This window comes from Eleutherodactylus coqui, chromosome 9 (genome assembly GCF_035609145.1).
Source record: "Eleutherodactylus coqui strain aEleCoq1 chromosome 9, aEleCoq1.hap1, whole genome shotgun sequence".
Lineage (NCBI taxonomy): Eukaryota > Metazoa > Chordata > Amphibia > Anura > Eleutherodactylidae > Eleutherodactylus > Eleutherodactylus coqui.
The window spans coordinates 29,611,515-29,630,832 of record NC_089845.1 but is presented as its reverse complement, the minus strand read 5'-3'; the positions used below and the strand labels follow the sequence as shown (position 1 = coordinate 29,630,832).

Below are 19,318 nucleotides of genomic sequence, written 5' to 3'. Positions count from 1 at the left end.
TTCTTGGGATCTGTGGGGGTCCCGGTGGTCAGACTCCCACTGATTATTAAGTCATCCACCATTAAATGGATCGGGAATAACTTTAGATTTTAACACAACCCCTTTAAAACTTATAAAGCAGCCCTAAATATTCTCACGTTACCTTTAACTACTTTTAACACCTTAACAACTAATTACTTACATGTACGTCATGCCTGCTCCATACATGGCAGATGCCGGCTGCACTAACACGAAAACTGGCAGTTTAACCACTTAGTTGCTGCGGTCAATGTTGACCACTGCATCTAAGCCACTTGAAGGGGGCTGGGGCTCCTCCGTCAACCCATCTGTCCGCCCCCTGTAATCAAGTGGTGACAATGGGTCGACATGATAGTCTGGGACCTGGCAGGATGTTTACAGGCGGCAGGGGTTGTGCCAAGGTATACTGAAGCCTATTAGGCCTGTGGCAGGGATTAATAAGCTGGCACTGATGGGTACAATACACTGCAATGAATATAAATGCAAAGAGTAACACTGCAGCTTACCAATCCATGAAGATCCGGATCTCAACATGACGGTGCACGGAGAAAACACCCAGCCGGCAGGAAAGCTTCATTATAATGGATTCCGGCATTTGTAAATAAAAGCACTCCTTAATTATATCATGCTAAAAAATGAACAGATAAGCCAAGCGTTGGGGGTTGTAACAGGATATAATGCGGGAGTCTTCTTGGATACGGGTGCTGGAATCCATTATATCGCAACAATGCACTGCAGTATAGAACTATGGGAGCATATTGTATGAGAGAGCTCTTGAACTCTCATACAATCTCCCCGTTCAAGTCCTCTAATGGGACTGAAGGCAAAAAAAAAAAAGGTTTACCAAAGTTTTGAAAAGTCCAAAATAGACCCTTATAACATTGTTCACATAAAACAATCTAAACAATAAAACCCTAAGCCTAATTGGTATCGCTGCATTCGTAAAAGTTCGAGCGAATACAATATCTCATTATTTATCCTGCACAGTGAATGTCATAAGAGAAAATAGAATACATAATACCAAAACTGAGCCCCTCAACCCCTGGTCTCCCAATAGAATTTAAATTATAAAAGGGATCAAAAAGTTGTGTGAATCCCAAAATGGTACAAATAGGAAGTACAGTCACCCCACAGAGACAAGAAAACAAGCCTTCAGAATATACCAAGAAAAAGCCTTTTTGTTTTGCGTTGGTTTTACAAAAAAGTTTAAGTATTTTAGGATAAAGCATAAAAACCCTGTAAATTCTGCATCACCGTGTTGACCCTCATAATAAAGTTACTTTTACCCAGAACACATGAGTGCAGCTGTGTTTTCTCTTCCATTTTACCTAACTTAAAAATTTGCGCAATACATCGTATATTACACAGCACCATTAAAGACCATGGATGTTCTGAAAAAAGCAAGGGGAGTCTGATAGATCCAGACATCCCTGACCGATCCCGAGGCAGGGGAGTCTGACCAAGGCAGACATCCCTGACCGCTGCCTTATCATCCAGAGGCAGGGGGGGTCAGATAGATCGTTCTGATAGAGGTGTTAAATCAGTGTGAACTATTTTTTCCTATTTTCTGCTGTCTATAAGTGTGGTGCGTTTTATAGTCCAAAAAAATACTGTATGTTTTTGTGGGCTTCTTGGAAACTTTTGGGCTTCTGACAGCAGTTCTGTGGACATGTTCTTATTCTGTACGTGTGTTATTAGAATGGTTTCCAATGAGGGCCCACTGTGTAGTACTATGAATAAGCATGAAAGCTGTAGACACCATCAGATGTACTTCAATACCCTCACGCTGCCTAGTTGTACATCAACTTTGAACCACTTTTTGTTTTCCAGACTCAACACGGTGTGAGGTGGGACCAGTTCAGTACTCACGTGTCCAGAGACGACTCCTTCTGCACGGCGCACACTTGGCCTGCCACCTTCTTGGATTCAGATCTTTGGCTGGCCAGGGAACTACAGATCCCATCAGTCACATCTTTAGGTGATGTCTCTACAGCGTCAGGTCTGTCCTCCGGTGACGGATCACTTGGCGGCTGCTCCGGTTTGTTTTTCACACAGTCTCCCATTATGCTATAGCCCTCACAAGCATGTAAAGCTTCTGGGACATCTTCTGGTTGCTTTTGTTCAGTAACTGAAGGAACATCACTTACATCTTCACCCCTGAGAAGACAAAGTAGTGTGTGTAAGCGGGAGTGTATATGTGTATATGTGCCCACTGTATTCTTCATATAACCTTATAATACATGAGAAATGGCCGAGATGCTGCAATCCAAATGATCAAGCTCTTCCCCCTGGTGCCGAGACCGGACTCCACGCATCTCACCATATAGGTCTCCAAGCAGAGAAAAGCTGCAGCTTTTGCACCAATGAGTGAGCCGGGGATCTGAAAGCTCACAGCACGCACAGATTTACTGATTTTTTTCGGCCATGTATGCATGAAGATTTGAATCCCTCATCGTACTGCCAGTCCTCATGGATGGGCCTTAAATCACACAATTCTATTCCTTGCACTCAAGCATAAGAAGTGAACCTCTAGCTTAAAGCCACTTTGAGTTTTTTAGTAGCTGCCAAGAGCGTGCTCAGTTAGACAAAATGCAAATAAAGAAGATGGAACAATACCTCTGTAGCGCCACCTATTGGAAGGCAGAATTCCTGCGAGCAAATATCAGGCTCTTTATACAGGTCTGTAGTGCTAAGATTGGGAATTGAAAGCCAAGATAACCATACACAGACAGCTGTTTCAGGGTGTTTGCCCCTTATTCGTGTGCAGCAGATTTCTGGCTTGGCTAGTGACAGGCCCATGATGTGGGTCGGGAGGGGTAGAATCACTTCTTAAGAAGAACACCTAAAACAGCGTTCCCCAACTCCAGTCCTCAGGGACACCCAACAGGTCACGTTTTCCTCAGTATTGCACAGGTGATGTAATTAATGTCAGTACCTCAGACATTGCCACAGGTGTTCTTACGATAGAATATCCTGAAAACATGACCTGTTGGGGTCCCTGAGGACTGGAGTAGGGAAACGGACCTAGAAGGTGGGCGAGGAGACTTACAAGGCCAGGCAAGCTCCTCTGGGAAATATATGCATATAGGCAAAACGGAACAATACGTCTGCAGCGCCACCTATTGGATGGCAGCATTCCTGCTAGTCAATGTTGCCTTCCAATAGATGGCGCTGCTGAAGCATTCTTCCATCTTCTTTATTTGCATATTTCCCAGAGGAGCATGGATGGTCTTATAAGTCTCCTCACACCTTCTAGGTGCTCTCCCTAAGGAGTGATGATACCTCTTTCGACTCACATCATAGGCCACTTGCTATCCAAGCCAGAATCCTACTGCACACTGATGAGAAGCAAACACCCCGAAACAGCTGTCTGTGTATGGAGTCTGGCTTTTAATTCCCAGCCATTGTTATAATGACCTGTATAAAGTGTCTGACATGGACTTGCAGGAATGCTGCCATCTTACTCTCGATACGATCTATAATACATCTAATACTGACACCAATTAGCTCTCCACTAGAATGGGGCATTCTCTACATTGTAATATCATATTTGTGGTTCTATATCAATTGTAGACAAAATATTAATGTCTGCAGTGAGTGCACACGCCTGAGACACTGAGAAATCTAGGGATTGCTCCTATAACCATATATGCGGTGCTCCCCTCCCCCGGTTTTCTTTTATCTGCCGTTTTCAATCATATATCATAAAGATTGGACCGACAGATTTTCTGGGTGTTTTTGTTTAACCGAGCATGCTTTTGGTTTTTGCAGTTTTTCAGTCTTCTTATACTTCTATGAACTATATGGTCATCGTTACCTACATTTCCTCTAAGTGTCTCGTTTGCTCATCTGAGCATGCTCCTGGTCTTATCCGCATCGGTTCTGTGATGTCAATCAAGGAGTATTAGACAATCCATTGGATCGTGGAAGGTTTTTATGGGACTCCAGCTCAGTCAGCCAATAAAAGAGTTGTCAGTCCTGCGCTGCCTTACTATTGCCCTACATCATAGCCCTGATGACGCCGATCATGGTGAAACATGGTTTTTTTTAATTTTTTTTTTTGGGGGGGGGGGGGGGGGGTGGGATAGGAATATGTTCATGTTTCTAGTTCAGGGTTGTTGTTTGGCCCGTAAGATATTACTGTACTGTGATAGCTAGAATGGCTTTATACAGAGGTGGATTCATCCACCACTCTCCTATTACTTATATAGCCAGGCGGGCTCGCTTAGCTTTAGCCAGTTGGTCCCACTATGGTACCACCTGCAACATACATGTCCTAAGGTGACGCATCGCCTTAGCGTATTTGGACCGCCGGCTCCCGTATTTTTTATTGTCTTAGAGCTTTGACAGACATGTAATGAAGATTTATCATTTTATTTTTGTTTTGGACAGGTGCCAAGAAAATCAGACCCCCTCAAAGATGGTGAAAAATACAATGCATCTGCAGAAACCAAGTCCTCAGGTAGCCAGACAGAAAAATAAAAAGTTAGTTTTTTGTTTTTTTTTTAAGTGAGGAGGAAAAACAAAAACAAAAGTGAACAAAATAAAAAGGGGTGCACATCCTTAAGGGGTTAAAGTGACTAAAAATCTAGTTGAAGGAAAAAAAAATAATACTGTGACAAATAGAAGATGCATCTTGGTACCCAGAAGTAGTCACCACAGGCTGGGGATCCGGGAACAACCTGGACCTCTTACTGCATTCAGATAGGTTTCCAGAGTCCGCCTTCCCGTCGGCCGCATTACTCCACTCTCCCGACGATCTCTTCGTGATCGGATCCACGTAGACACAACTCGCAGGTTTCAGCGCCATTACTCCTTCAGTCTGGTTAGCGCAGAGTTCTCCAGAATCCAGAAAATCAGGGAGCTTTTCTCTAAAAGGGAAGGAACAGAGAGTTGTCTTAGTGCTAGATATTTTATACAGACCGGTTACTATCTACCGGGAGCCACGACACACCAACACATCACCAAGTGCCTTGTTTCCCCGAAAATAAGACACTGTCTTATTTATTTGGCCCAAAAGAGGCGCTGGGTCTTGTTTTTAGGACAGGATGTATTATGCTTACCTAGCAGGCTCAGTCTAGGTCACTCCTGCTGCTGAGTTGTGGCATTGATTGACCAATTCATAAATCCCGCCTCCACAACACGATGGCTGTGATTGGCTCTTCGACCGCAGCTTAGCCAATCTATGCAGCGCTCGATGAACCAATCATAGTCATCACATTGGTTCTTGAGCGCTGCTCATCTAATTAATGCAGAGCTCGGTGAACCAATCAGAGTCATCGCTTCCTGGAGGCGGGATTCATGAATCCTGTAACCAGGAAGTGATCTTCTGTGGGCGGCTGAGGACTGCAAGAAGCGTGTTGGAGCTCCGGAGAGCAGCGGGAGGGAACGAGCCTGCTAGGTAATGCAGCTGGGGCTTATTTTCACACCACCCATGCGCCAGGCACCGCCTGTCTAACCATTCTGCACAAGCAGCACCAACTAGCGGTGACGTCACTTCCGCGTGTGCTCGCTCAAATGACAATCGGCTTGTGTAAAAGGTTCATTAGCCTACTGGGCTCAGAGCTGCTGACAGATTCCCTTTAACTGTATTGTGTGTGGCCATGTATCGGTCAGTCCGTCCACTACAGTGTGGTTACTGGGCTCCATAAGTCCATCCACAGAGCAGTGCCCACCCTGCTACAGGCCGGTCCGTTTACTCTAGTGAAGATACTGAGTCTGTTGGTCCATCCATAGAGCAGTACCCACCCCGCTACAGGCCGGTCCGTCTACTCTAGTGAAGATACTGAGTCTGTTGGTCCATCCACAGAGCAGTGCCCACCCTGCTACAGGCCGGTCCGTCCCCTCTAGTGTGGTTACTGGGCTCCATTAATCCATCCACAGAGCAGTACCCACCCCGCTACAGGCCGGTCTGTAGTAAAACATGGCAGCTGCCCAGTCCAGCCTCTTACCTTCTTTACTGCACATGCCACACTTCATATTTACTATAGCAGCATTATTACATAGTGCTATAATGCTGATGGATACACAGGCGGTCCAGAACTCACCCATCCTCTATCTCATCGCTGTCTTCAGGCAGTAAGGTCCGTCTCCTGGTGTAGAGGGACAGCTCTGCAGTGCAGTTCAGGAACTCGGGCTCCAGCTCTTGTGCGCTCTCCGCAGGACCTTCCACTTCCTCTTTCACGGCCGAGTCCGGCTCATCGCTGCTGTAATGGAAACACGAGCACAAATGTGCCATCACACTCAGTGGAAACAGCGAGGAAATCACTCAGCTGAGCAGTCTGCCGTGACGACAGGAAGACGGCGGCTCATCAGACACAGAGGCTACATCTGAAGGACTACAACCATCCAGGGAGGGGCGCTGTAACACCGGGGCGGCCACAGCACCGAAGTCCGTCCAAGTGGATATCCTACCTGACAAGAAGGGCAAAACACGAGCGACTGCTTCACGGGGCGGCCGGAGAGGAACAGGAGCAGAAGAGGAAGTGCCTGCTGAGGACAACCTCCCTGCAGGTCACTAGTAGAGGGATCGTCAGGTCAGGAGCTTCCTGCAGCAACGGCAGAGGATGAGACCCCAACACGGCTCACACATCACACGAGGGGCTCGGAGTCCAGCTGTGCGCCCCGCTGGTGACCCTCCCCAATACGCATCCGGGAGAGTGAAGGAAAATTCCAAAATGCTCGCCTTCCAATGCCGCGTTATACTGCGGATGATCTGCGATTCAAGTCCCTTTGTGTGAGACCGGCCTGAGCAAAGGGTGGGGGACCAGATGCTTTTGGCAGGACCTACGTACAGGACCTACCACGGAGCCGTCTGCGGTGAGGACCCTCACACTCGGGGAGAGAGAACTGCGCAAAAAGTTTTACGGAGGGGTGAAAAAAGTTTTGCAAAGTAAAAACCTTTCAGAAGTAGGAGGAGCGTCAATGGGGTCTTCGGCAATTGAGGCCACGCCCACACGTGGCATCCGCAAACCACCACGATTCTCATCGCAGTATTTTGCCACCGTTTTCGGACGCAGCGCCGCAGAGAACCCGTTTAGCAGTTATTACCGCCGAAAACAAAGCTGCATCCTAACACGAGCGTCTGCATGCGACTCACCACATCACATGACTGCAAGGGCCCCACGGCTGTATACAGGGTGAAGGGGGACCTCACGGCTGTATGCAGAGGTGAAGGGGGGCCTCAGCAACTACAAGTACCGTAACCCGCCCCAGACAGCAACTACAAGTACCGTAACCCGGGCCCCCCAGACAGCCCGGGCCCCCGACAGCCAGAGCCCCCGACACTTATAGCGCAGGTGAGGCAGCGTCATACTTCCCGCTGTGTCCCCCAGCATAGTCAGCACCTACAGCAGCATGACTCCAGCGGGGAGGGGGGATGGGGGGTAGTGTCACACGGCAGGTGTGACACCGGCTCGGGAGGGTAGGGGGCGCCGCAAGTACTAATGCACTCCATGTCGCCTCCACCATAGCTCGGCATAAGCTGCTGACAGTCTCCCTGTAAAGCTATTAGTAGAGGCTACCAGTAAACCAGCCCGCCACTGTAGCCGGCACCTCCGCCCGCCGTCCCCGCACTCCTACTGTACCTCATCCGACCGCCGCAGACAAACACCTCAGCGCAGCCACTACCGGAAGCTGTGGACTAAACGCTGCACTTCCCGACCTCCTCCGCCCCGCCCAGTCTGGGTCTGAGAGCCAATCACCGCGCCGTGTACCCAAAGCAAATCAGCTATCAGTCACGCTTAACTGACCAATCAGGACGCGTCTCGCTTCTGGTGCTCAGCACACGGCAGCAGGTGAGAGGCGGCTGATGATTGGCTGGGAGTGCACGGGCGGCTTCTTGATGGGGCAACAGTATATTGCGGGGCTGGCGGCAAGTGCCGGAGAGCATATTTTTAATATTCCACAGCACTTCTGCTCGACCCAACCCAAACAACCAATCACTGTGAATCACCCAACCCAAACAACCAATCACTGTGAATCACCCAACCCAAACACCCAATCGCTCTGAATTAGCCAACGCAAACAACCAATCACTGTGAATCACCCAAGCCAAGCAACCAATCACTCTGAATTAGCCAACGCAAACAACCAATCACTCTGAATCAGCCAACCCAAACACCCAATCAGGTTGTGAATCGAGCAGAAGTGTTGTGGAATAAAATAATTTGCTGTCCAAGAAGCCGGGAGACATATTAACGTATTCCACAAGGCTTCTACTCGATTCACAACATGATTGGTTGTTTGGTGAAGCCTCCAATCCAAACAACCAATCACTGCGAATCAGCCAACCCAAGTAACCAATCAGGTTGTTGGAATTGTGAAACAGCCAACTTAAAAAACCAATCAGGTTGCAAATCGAGTAGAAGGTCTTGTGGAATAAGTTAAGATGCAGCCGGGAGTCACCTGCTGAGGGAGAGCGAGGCGACATACAACCTGCAGACTACTGCAGGGAGAACCCCAGCTTAACCCCTTAGTGACCGCAGTACTGCTGACTGACAGCCAGGCTCCTGCTCCTTAACTCCTTACCTGCCACAATTACCCTAGTAGTAACTACAGACTGTCACCCATCAGTATCCCGAAGTGCGATCGCAAAGTCCCAACAGGTCCCCAGGGCAGCCCACAGAGTGTAGTAGGCACTGCCCCAGACTTAGTAGCCTGCAGTATGTATGTACTGCAGTGTACCGTCCAAGCCGGCCAATAAAAGTTCAATAAAGTTTAATTTAAAGAAAAAAATTCAGTAAAAAAAAAAAAAAAATTATATATATATATATTCATTTTTTTTTAATTTAAAGGCCGCACATAAGCGGTATTACTGCGTTCATAACGACCAGACAATGAAAAAATTGTGTTTTCTGTCACACATGGTGAACGCCAGAAAAAATAATTAGCGTTTTTTGTTTTTTTTTTAAACATTGTGATAACGCTGTTTTTTTCAATGGGACTTTCTAATGTTAAAATTGTAAGTTTGCGCTTTTGTGATTTTTGTGCGATTTTAACATTAGAAAGTCCCATTTGGAAAAACGCAGCGATAAAGAAAACTCCAGCGGGCAGAAGCCCCAACACTAGAATCGCTGGTTCTGTCTTTTTTGCCTCCCAAACAACGAGCCCCACTGAGCCCCAAGCCGGGAACATAACATAAGTCATCCTCGCAGCGGGGATCGGGCCCCTGTGGGTGAGCTGCGGGGCCCCAGAGGGAAGAGACCTGCATATAATCCAGGAGTCCTTTATAAACACCCAGCACTTCTGTGAAAAATCAACTTTTCATTTCATCATCTCACATGAAGTTGAGCCGTTCTCCTAATAGAGTCATATATACGCGGTGGCGGTATCGCTCATCGCATCGCAGTGCGGGAAGAGATTGCGCCATGTGCTACCTGTGGGCGTCCCTTGGGACACATCGCCCACTGTTGTCATTGCGCACCGCTGCGAGGCAGGGTCTTCTACTGGAAACAATGGCAAACACTTGTTGGTCCTCTGATGGAGCTGAGATCCGCGCCGGAGAATCGCGGCCTCACCGAGGCGATGGGGGGCATTTTTTACAGAGAAACGCCTTCCATCCGCCGGCACCTCACACGAGCGCCATATTGTAGGAAGCCTTAAGAAAGGGAATTTTAAAAACTTAGTTTTAAAAGCAATACTTCCCAATCAAACAATACGAATCACATGATATGTAAATATATCACTATGAGTGTCAGAAGAGAGGACAGGAACCAAAACACCCCCACCCATATTCCCCCTCAGTAAGGGCTCCTTCACACGGGCGATGTGATGGCGGCCAAAAGTCACATGAACAGGAGGCAGCCGCGACCAAGTCATGGCTGCATCTTTCGTTTTTCACCCGTGCAGACGGCCGGATGCGGTGTGTATACTCCCTAAACTCCCTCCCCCTCTGCACCCCTTGCGACTGGCAGCAAAGGGAGGGAGCGTGTTAAACTCCCACCCCTTGCTGGCAAAGGGGAGGGAACGATGCAGGAGCTAGTGTGCTAATCTCCCGGCTCATCCCTTTAGGCCGCCTGCAGACGGCCGGGTCGGATCCGGCAGCAAGAATTCTCGCCACGGGACCCGACCCGAGCGCCTGCAGAGAGCAGCGCGTACTCACCCTCACCCCGCAGCTCCGGGTCTTTCATGTGCCGGCTGCCGGGCAGCCAGCGAATGCGCAGAGCGGAGCCAGCGGCCGGTGAGTGACGTTTCTGTGCGGGGAGATTTCGCGGCTAAACCACGGCCGTCTGCATAGGATTGCGTTTGTTAACGCAATCCTATGCAGGCTTCCAGCGCCAGAAATCCCGCCGTGGAATTTCCGCCCGTCTGCAGGCGGCCTTACTGGCAGCCGCCAAGGGGCAGAGAGGGGGAGGGAGTTTAGCAAAGCTGCTATTAAACTCCCTCTCACCTCCCTTTTCTGGCAGCTTCTGTAGGAGTCTATGGGACCGACTGCCGTTTTCTGGCCATAAGACGGGTCCAGACCTATCCCTTTTTTATTGGAACCCAACGCTTCAGATGGGCGCAATTTTCGTCTGTTGTTTTATCGCGCAAAATTGCCATGATAAAACGCCCGTGTGAGTAAAGCCTTAGGGTGAATGCACACGGGCGCATGTGAAGTGGGGAATCCGGATTTGGTGATTACCTCTGGATTCAGCAGCAAATACCGCCTATAGCATGTAATGCAAAAGTGATTCTTCATGCACACGAGCCGAAACTAATCGCGGTTTCCGCTCATGGATGAAAACCCGCAGCGAGCTCTATTTTCCTGCGGATTCCGCACAGATAGCCTCCATTGTAGGCAATAGAAACCGTGTGGCCTGTGGATTCCACAGGAATTAAAAAAAAAAAATTGTACTGTGCATGTCCGACAGTGAGCCGTGCGGGCCATCCGTAGTACAGAAGAAGAAGATACAGGTACGCGCGGACGCCAGCCGGGCACAGGGTCGGATTCCGCTGCGGGCCCCTGCATGCAGAATCCAACCCGCCAGTGTGTCGGCCTCTCTCTGTCCCCTCCATGGTTAACCCTTTCAGTTCTGTCTCATCAGTGTCCTCACATGTGTTAATGCCCTTTTACACACAACGATTATTGCTCAAAATTTGTTCAAACGGCTGAAAATGAGCGACAATCATCACAGTAAACATGGGCAGTCATGCACTATTCATTCAATTATCATTTGCTAAGGTTTTTAGGCTGGCATAAATGGCTTTGTTTTGCTTTGCATATTCAATTAGTGCAATGTTTACTCAGCCACAAGGAGAACAATGGAATGTGCCGACCAGATGTTTGCTCAGCTGGGAGAACTATTATAGTAGGAAATCCTACTGTTTCCCCTAAAATAAGCCCTAGCTGCATAAAAAAAACTCAATACATCACCTCAGAGGCTCTCTCTGCTCAGCCGCACTTCTCCGGCAGTTCCACTGCACTTGTCTGTAGTCTTCTGTCAGCGCCATTCAATGCGATGGCTGTGATTGGTTCACTGAGCGCTGCACTGATAGTCTGAGCTGTGGCGCTCGAGATCCAATCAGAACCAGCGCTTCCTGGAGGTGAGGTTTTTGAAACCCCTGACAGGGAGGCGCTGTCTGAAGACTGCAGTAGTAAAATAAAAATATATACATAAAAAAGAAAATGACCCACAGCCGACACCAACCAAAACTGTCGCAGTATGCGCCCTATATTCCAAAACTATGCAAATTAAATATCAAAACATCCAAAACTAAATGAGAAACCCGTCCCCCAACTTTATTTTAGTGTAAGTATACTATTTTTTTAAAAAGTGTAAAAAAAAATTTTTGCTTTTTACCCCCCAAAAAAGAAAAAAATTGTGCAACTGTCGTTGTCTTCTTTCTTCTGTACTGCGGATGGTCCGGACGGCTTGCTGACGGACATGCGCAGTACAGATTTTCCCATGACCTTTTTTCGCAACGTTAATGGCGGACGGGCCGCGGGTTAGACAGCTTTGATTGACTTCCATGGAAGTCGTCCGAGTGGAATCCGCTCAAAAATAGAGCATGCTGCGATGTTTCTGCCGCTCGTGTGCAGGAAGAATCACTTTTCCATAGCATGCTATGGAACGTATTTCCTGCGGAACCCAGAGACGGATGCCCACTTCAGATTCCGCAATGTAAATCCAGTGGTGTGCAGGCGGCCTTAAGGGGTTATAATATCTCTTAGCACCTCATTTGGAGCAGCACTTTTTATGTATTTCCCGTACATTTATCTGAATGTTTGCACGAGGCTAGAGGGTTAGCAGAATTCAACTGACAGCTGGGCTCACACGCAGGCAGACCCAGAGCTGCTATATCTGCATATTACTTAAAGGGACCCTGCACCCCTTTACAGCACCATAAACCAAGTAGGTCACGTGAAGCCGAGTGATGTATTTTCTCATACTCGCCCACTCCGTGGTTTGAGCGACGTTACCCGGTGAAGAGCGTGCGGCACGCGGAAATCTGACTCTTTGCAGATTGCCATGCACACTCCTAAATAAGTCTATGATAGAACGTATACACACAGCAATCTGAAAATACATCCTGTCACCTCCCCTAACAACAACATGGGATGACAGGTGCATATTAAATAGAACCTGTCTGGCAATGTGAAGTAGGGGAGGAGGCATCAAGAAGCAACACATGATGCCACATTCTAAAGAGATTCAAATACAGTTGCAAAACAAAGTCATTGAAATCTACCAGCCTAAAAAGGGCTAAAAAGCCATCGCTAAGGCTGTGGGACTCCAGTGAACCGCAGTGAGAGCCATTATTCACAAATGGAGACATCTTGGGACAGTGGTGAACCTTCCCAGGATTGGCGACCCTACTGAAATGTCACCAAGAGCGCACCAACGACTCGCCCAGAGGGTTACAAAGAGCCTACATGAACATCTAAAGAACTGCAGGCCTCAGTTAAGGTCAAGGTACACAATTCCACAGTACGAAAGACACTGGTCAAAAATTGTATTCATGGGAGAGCTGCAAGGCACAAAGAACGGTTGACCATAAAGAACACTTAAAGTTGCCTTGCATTTCAAGGTGATCCCCAAGACTTTTGGGATATTATCCGATGGACTGAAGAGTCCCTTCACCCTCATGCTGCCCAGTTGGTATGATGTATTTGTGCTGATGTGCTGTGTTTGGTTTTCACCAATCTTGGCACTGGGCATTATGTCCAAACATCTCCACTTTGGTCTTGTCTGTACAAAGGACATTGGGAGAGATCTATAAAACTGTCTTTGTTGTCCCATAGCAGCCTATCACAGCTCGGTTTTCATTTCCTCATAGTGCTCTTGAAAATTGAAGACTGCTTTGGATTGGGTGCTGTGGGCAGTTTTAGGTAGTTTTCATAAATCTACTCCATTGTTCCAGAAGTTTTGTGGTCATGGTTTTTACTCTTGTGAAGCATGTCAGCTTCTCTTAAGACCGTTGCTGATATTTTTCCTCCTTGGGATTGTGTTAACACAAGTCTGAATGCTCCAGACCAGCAAAAACTGCCCAAACTTCTGTTTTTATAGAGGTGGTCACACTAAGTGATGATCAAGTGCATTTGATTAGCAGCACCTGGCTGCTACTTACCCTGTTAATTCCTATGAAGGCATTGAAGGTATACCTAATGTTTCACACACTGCTTCTGCATTTTGGTCCAGTTTTTGTAAAATAAATAATGACAAAGTATAATTTTTCACATATTGTTCATCTGAGGTTGCATTTGTCTAAGTTTAAAGGGGTTTCTGTGGAAAATAGGATGGATGACCTATCCATCAGCTGAGGACCTGAGGATAGGTCATCAATAGTATTTTCCACAGAACCCCCCTTAAAGACCTTTAAAGGACCAGATGTGTTTTTTTAATGTCCTGATAGAGAATATACCTTGTTTTTCTCATGACTATACACTGAAGATAGCTGCACACATGCATGACCACTTCTCTTCCTCATCTACCTCTTTCAGAAGTGCCACACAGGGTTTGGCAAACCCTTTTCTGTCCCCCCCTGGAGGTCTTGGAGATGGCCACACATTTCTAGGTACCCAGTATTTATCCTTCCCTGCTCCCGGGTTACGCGTTATTCCTCTGACATGAAAAATTCATGCTTGCAGCCACCAAACACAGACCAGTATGTCTATGACAAGATGGTTTGGGCCACACAGAATGGCATCACGGATGTGGCCCCCACACACCACAGGTTGTGCGCCGCTGCATCTTCTATATATATAAAATTGAATGTATGTCTGTGTGTGTGTGTGTCTGTCTGTTTGTCCTTTATGCGCTACTACACAATTCATCCGATCGCCATGAAACTTTGGGAAGTTGTTGAGTGCACCCCTGGGAAGATTATAGGCATAGTACAACTATCCTATGATAAATGGTGCGCGTGCGAGCGTCGTCGACAGTTACGACCCCCCCCCCACATAGATCGTTCGATTTCCATCATTGCCACTAATTCTCTCACTTCCCGATGTTGTAGAAACATGAAATTTGGCACGAGCATTGCTTATGTCATAAATAGGAAAAGCTAATGGGTCCCAACTCAATTATTCAATTCCATGCGCCAAAGAATTAGCTTCCAAATTTTACGTACGGAATGTAATTTTCTCACTTCCCAATGTCATAGAAACTTCAAATTTGGCATGAGCATTGATTATGTCATAAATAGGAAAAGCTAATGGGTCCCAACTCGATTATTCAATTCTATGCGCCAAAGAATTAGCATCCAAATTTTACGAACGGAATCTAATTTTCTCACATAGAAACTTGAAATTTGGCACGGGCATTGAATATGTCATAAATAGGAAACGCTAATGGGTCCCAACTCGATTATTCAATTCTAAGCGCAAAACAATTAGCGTCCAAATTTTACGAACGGAATCTAATTCTCTCACTTCCTGATATATAAATGAATGTATGTCTGTCTGTCTGTCCTTTATGCATTACTACACCATTCATCCAATCGCCATGAGACTTTGGGAAGTTGCTGAGTACACTCCTGGGAAGATTACTGGCATAGCACAACTATCCTACGATAGGTGCCGCGCGTACGAGCATCGTCGACAGTTATGCCCCCCAGACAAAGATCATTTGATTTCCATCTCAAGCACAAAAGCAAAAGGCATTACGAGCAACGGGATGAGTGTTCAACCAGAAAATGATGCATCCGCCCAACATATCACAAGACAATAGCTGGATATTGAGAATGCTGAGGTAAAATGAAAGCTGTGCTGTGATTGGTTGCTATTTCTTATACTGCTGAGGTAACATGAAAGCTGTGCTGTGATTGGTTGCTATTTCTTATACTGCTGAGGTAACATGAAAGCTGTGCTGTGATTGGTTGCTATATATAATACCGCAGAGGTAACATGAAAGCTGCGCTGTGATTGGTTGCTATATATTATACCGCTGAGGTAACATGAAAGCTGCGCTGTGATTGGTTGCTATATATAATACCGCAGAGGTAACATGAAAGCTGCGCTGTGATTGGTTGCTATTTTTTATATTGCTGAGGCAGAATAAAAGTTGCGCTGTGATTGGTTGTTATTTCTCTTACTGCTGACGTAACATGAAAGCTGCGCTGTGATTGGTTGTTATATTTATTACTGCTAAGGTAACATGAAAGCTGTGCTGTGATTGGTTGTTATATATTATACCACTGAGGTAACATGAAAGCTGCACTGTGATTGGTTGTTATCTAGATATATAAAAACGAATGAATGTATGTCTGCCTGTCTTCGCAGCAACACGCGAGGGGTAAGCTAGTCTAATATAAAAAAGCCTACTGGCTTTTTCTTGCACCACACTTTGGCCCCTCTGCCTGACATTTGGTGGCTGATTTTGGTGTCATTGGGTTAGTTACACGATCAACACCGCTGTAAAATCATAAAATTTGAGTTTAACACATTCTGTGACCTGTTAGGCGAGTTAAAAGTTACAATGTAAGTCTATGGCTGGTGCGCTGCTGTGCTTTAGGCGTGCGTTGGAGAGCGTGAAGCATTGCTAAGCGATGTTGATAGGAAGCCTTGGACGGCGAAGATGCAAAGTGGCATGGGCGGCAAGAGAGATGGCGAAGTGGCATGGTGAGAGAGAGGGAGGAGGTGGTGGGTGAGAGAGAAGCGGCATGGAGGGGCTAGGGATAGAGAAGTGGCATGGAGGAGAGAGGGAGAGAAGCAGCATGGAGAGAGACGTGGCATAGAAAGAGGGGGGGAGAGAAGCAGCATGAAGAGGAGGGAGAGAGAAGCGGCATGAAAAGAGGGTGTGGGAGACAGAATCGGCATGGAAGGAGATGGAGAAGGAGAAGCAACATAGAGGGAGAGGGGGTAGAGAGAGAAGTGGCATGAAGAGAGTGGGAGAGAGAAGTGGCATGGAGAGGGAGAGAGAAGTGGCATGGAGAGAGAGGGAGTATACACCCTCAAGTGAAGGTATGCAGGTACAGCATACACCCTCAGGTGAAGCTATGCAGGTACAGTATACACCCTCAGGTGCAGGAACAGCTTATACCGCAGGTACAGTATACACCCTCAGACACAGGTATGCAAGTACAGTATACACCATCAGGTGCAGGTACAGTATACACCATCAGGTGCAGGTACAGTATACACCCTCAGAGGAAGGTATGCAGGTACAGTATACACCCTCAGAGGAAGGTACAGATGTAGCAAACATTAACTTGACATGTAACACCTTATCATAACAACTATCAGGAAACGCCAGCGTGCTACAAGCTATATGCCTACGGTTTTACTTTAGCCGTTGGGTTTCAGTTCTGGGCTAAATATGTATTTATTTACAAAAATTGCATCCGTAATAATAGAAACAAGAAAATAAAACTTACCTTCTGCAGTTGGAGTTCTCTGATGGCAATCCCAACCGAAAGGAGTCGCACACAATCCATTCAGCTGGTTTGGTTTTTCTTTTCGCACAACAGGGGAACATTCTAGTCCTTCGTACCCTTTTCCCATCACTTTTAGGCCAGCAGAAGTGATTGCAGACGGAGCACAAGCATCCCATGCTTCCTCCTGAGGGTCTGCAGGGTTAGTTCTTGTACTTAGCAGTATCCAGCAGGCCACATTGCTGTACCGTTAGGCCTTTGGTGTCAGTCTGTAAAGATACATTAGCTGTCACAATCTAGCCAACAGTTCTAAAGACAATGTATGACATCATATGGGAATATTGGGGCCGGGCTGCAGGGAGAGGACGGACGCGTTCTCTCTGTCTCACAAAAAGTCTCTTTGGTGAAATGGAAGAGGATTTTTTTTTATTTGGCCACAAACCTCCCAAGCTCCTGGCTCGTATGATCTGGAGGCAACGGGCGCGGACATTCATTCCCTATATCCTCTCTAGCTCTGGGATTCAACTTCATCTCCCAAACCAGATTGCAGAAGCATTTGGGGACTATTATGAATCCTTATATAATCTTCAGAGACCCCTATCAGATTCCCAGACAGCAGTCGCTGGAGAAAACCTTCCTAATCTGGTAACATCTGGAATGGGACATATTTCTAGAGAGTCTTTATCAGTACTTGAATTACCTGTCACTACGGAGAGGCTTTCAAGGGCATTAAGGGCGTCTCATCAGGGATGGCTCCGGGATTTCATAGTTTACCTTTGCAGTATTTATAAAAAAATTGTGATATCCCATCTACACACTTCTTGATGGCATTTCGCTCACTGACCTCTAGAGATTCGTTACTGGGAGATTTTTTTGTTTGAGACGAGTTGTATTTTGTAACGGTCCCGCTTTGGGGTACATCTAATGTATTGTAGAACTTTCATTACATTTTTTGGAGGGGAGATGGAAAAAAACAACTAGAAATTTAGTTTTTGGGTATTGTCTGTACACCTTCCCTTGTGCAAATGAGAATACGGCTGATCCCTCTGTAAGCCTTGTCTCAGAGGCTCTACCATCTCCCACCCAGAGGGTAACCAAGGACGCATCCAAGGGGCAGAGGGCAGGCTATTAAAGGGGGTTAACCTTGTGTGGTTTACTCTGGTTGCTTTGTCACGGGTGACGCCAACGTTCCGTCCTCCGCGGTGACTTCTCGATGTTGGAAATAAAAGTCCACCCGCAAGGTTGAAAGTTGAAGGCAGAACCGGAAATGGACTGTAAAGCCGTTTACTGGAACACAACTTGAAATACAATCCAACACAGTCTACAATTGACATCCACTGGCAGGGTACTTAGTGCAGGAGGACACGTGGTATGACAGGGAAGAAACACGGGAGGACAGAGTGACTTGCACAGGCCAAGTTATCTGTGGATCCCTGGTCTCGGACACTGTCTTACCAGCACACCGACTCTCTACCGGTACACACTCATGGAATTGAAGAACGCACCCAGCACTGCACAGCGGGAACTCGCACTTCTTGTGAATTCTTGCTTTCGCTTAATCTTCCAGGAGGGGAAGAATAAGGGGTCCAAACCACTCGTTTGCTAGCCTCTCCGCCTCTTCCATATTGACCACACACAGACTGAAAGTATCTGTGTGCAGACCGGCTCCTCTCAGGATAGACCAAACGACCATCAGACAAGAAAAGACTCACTCATGCACCTTGCATCCGCATATATAAAACAAGGTCACATGACATACAAAGAGATACTTTTCCAGACATACCCAGACAATAACCCATTCAGTGCTGCAGCTATGCAATACATATCATATTCACTCACATGGAACACATTGACAATACACATAAGCACAGGACTACATAGACCTATAGACTATAAGTGGGACTACGGAAGAAAAGCAATATCACTAAGTGGGGATGCAAAGGAGGTTCTATTATTAACCCCTTAGTGACCACACTTTTTTGCTTTTTTACATTTTCGTTTTTTCCTCCGCCCTTTTAAAAAATCGTAACTCCTTTATTTATCCTTCGATTTCGCTGTATGAGGACTTGTTTTTTGCGGGACGAGTTGTATTTTTCAATGGTTCTATTTAATGTACCATATGATGTACTGAAAAACTTTAAAAAAATTATTAGTGGAGAAAAATGGAAAACATCTCCTGGGGGACCACAACTACCGGTAGTAATGCTTAGATCACTCCTGAGGTATGTGCTATAGCATTACATCATACTGTGATCTGACAGGCAGTCTATCAAGCCACCCCATGGGGATGGCTTGATAGGCATTCTGCCATGACAGCTCTGGGGCCACACGGCTCTCCTGATCTCACCACAAGGGGGGTGGGCATAGTAGTTTTAGGAGGGCTAATCTTTTGCAAGATATACTGTAGTTTGCATTGGTTTGAAATACACATGACTTTTTGATCGCTTTTTATTGCATGTTTTCTGGGAGTCAAGGTGACCAAAAAAGTTCATTTCTGGCATTATTT

General features: G+C 46.7%; 1 protein-coding gene across 2 annotated transcripts in view; it reads right to left on the bottom strand.

Moving 5' to 3' along the window:
• OTULIN (OTU deubiquitinase with linear linkage specificity) overlaps nt 1-7,692 on the bottom strand; it is a 33,222-nt gene extending 25,530 nt beyond the window's left edge. The window contains exons 1-4 of one of the 2 annotated variants that reach the window (XM_066579193.1): nt 7,605-7,692; nt 6,066-6,224; nt 4,662-4,889; nt 1,888-2,175 (exon numbers count right to left, since the gene is read on the bottom strand). In XM_066579193.1, coding sequence (XP_066435290.1) covers nt 1,888-2,175; nt 4,662-4,889; nt 6,066-6,224; nt 7,605-7,609 — 680 coding nt within the window. In that variant the 5' untranslated portion in view covers nt 7,610-7,692. Of the gene's footprint in view, nt 1-1,887; nt 2,176-4,661; nt 4,890-6,065; nt 6,225-6,432; nt 7,141-7,604 lie in introns of those variants that run through there. The other variant, XM_066579194.1, reaches the window with a different exon arrangement.
• Between the last annotated feature and the right edge of the window lie 11,626 nt (nt 7,693-19,318).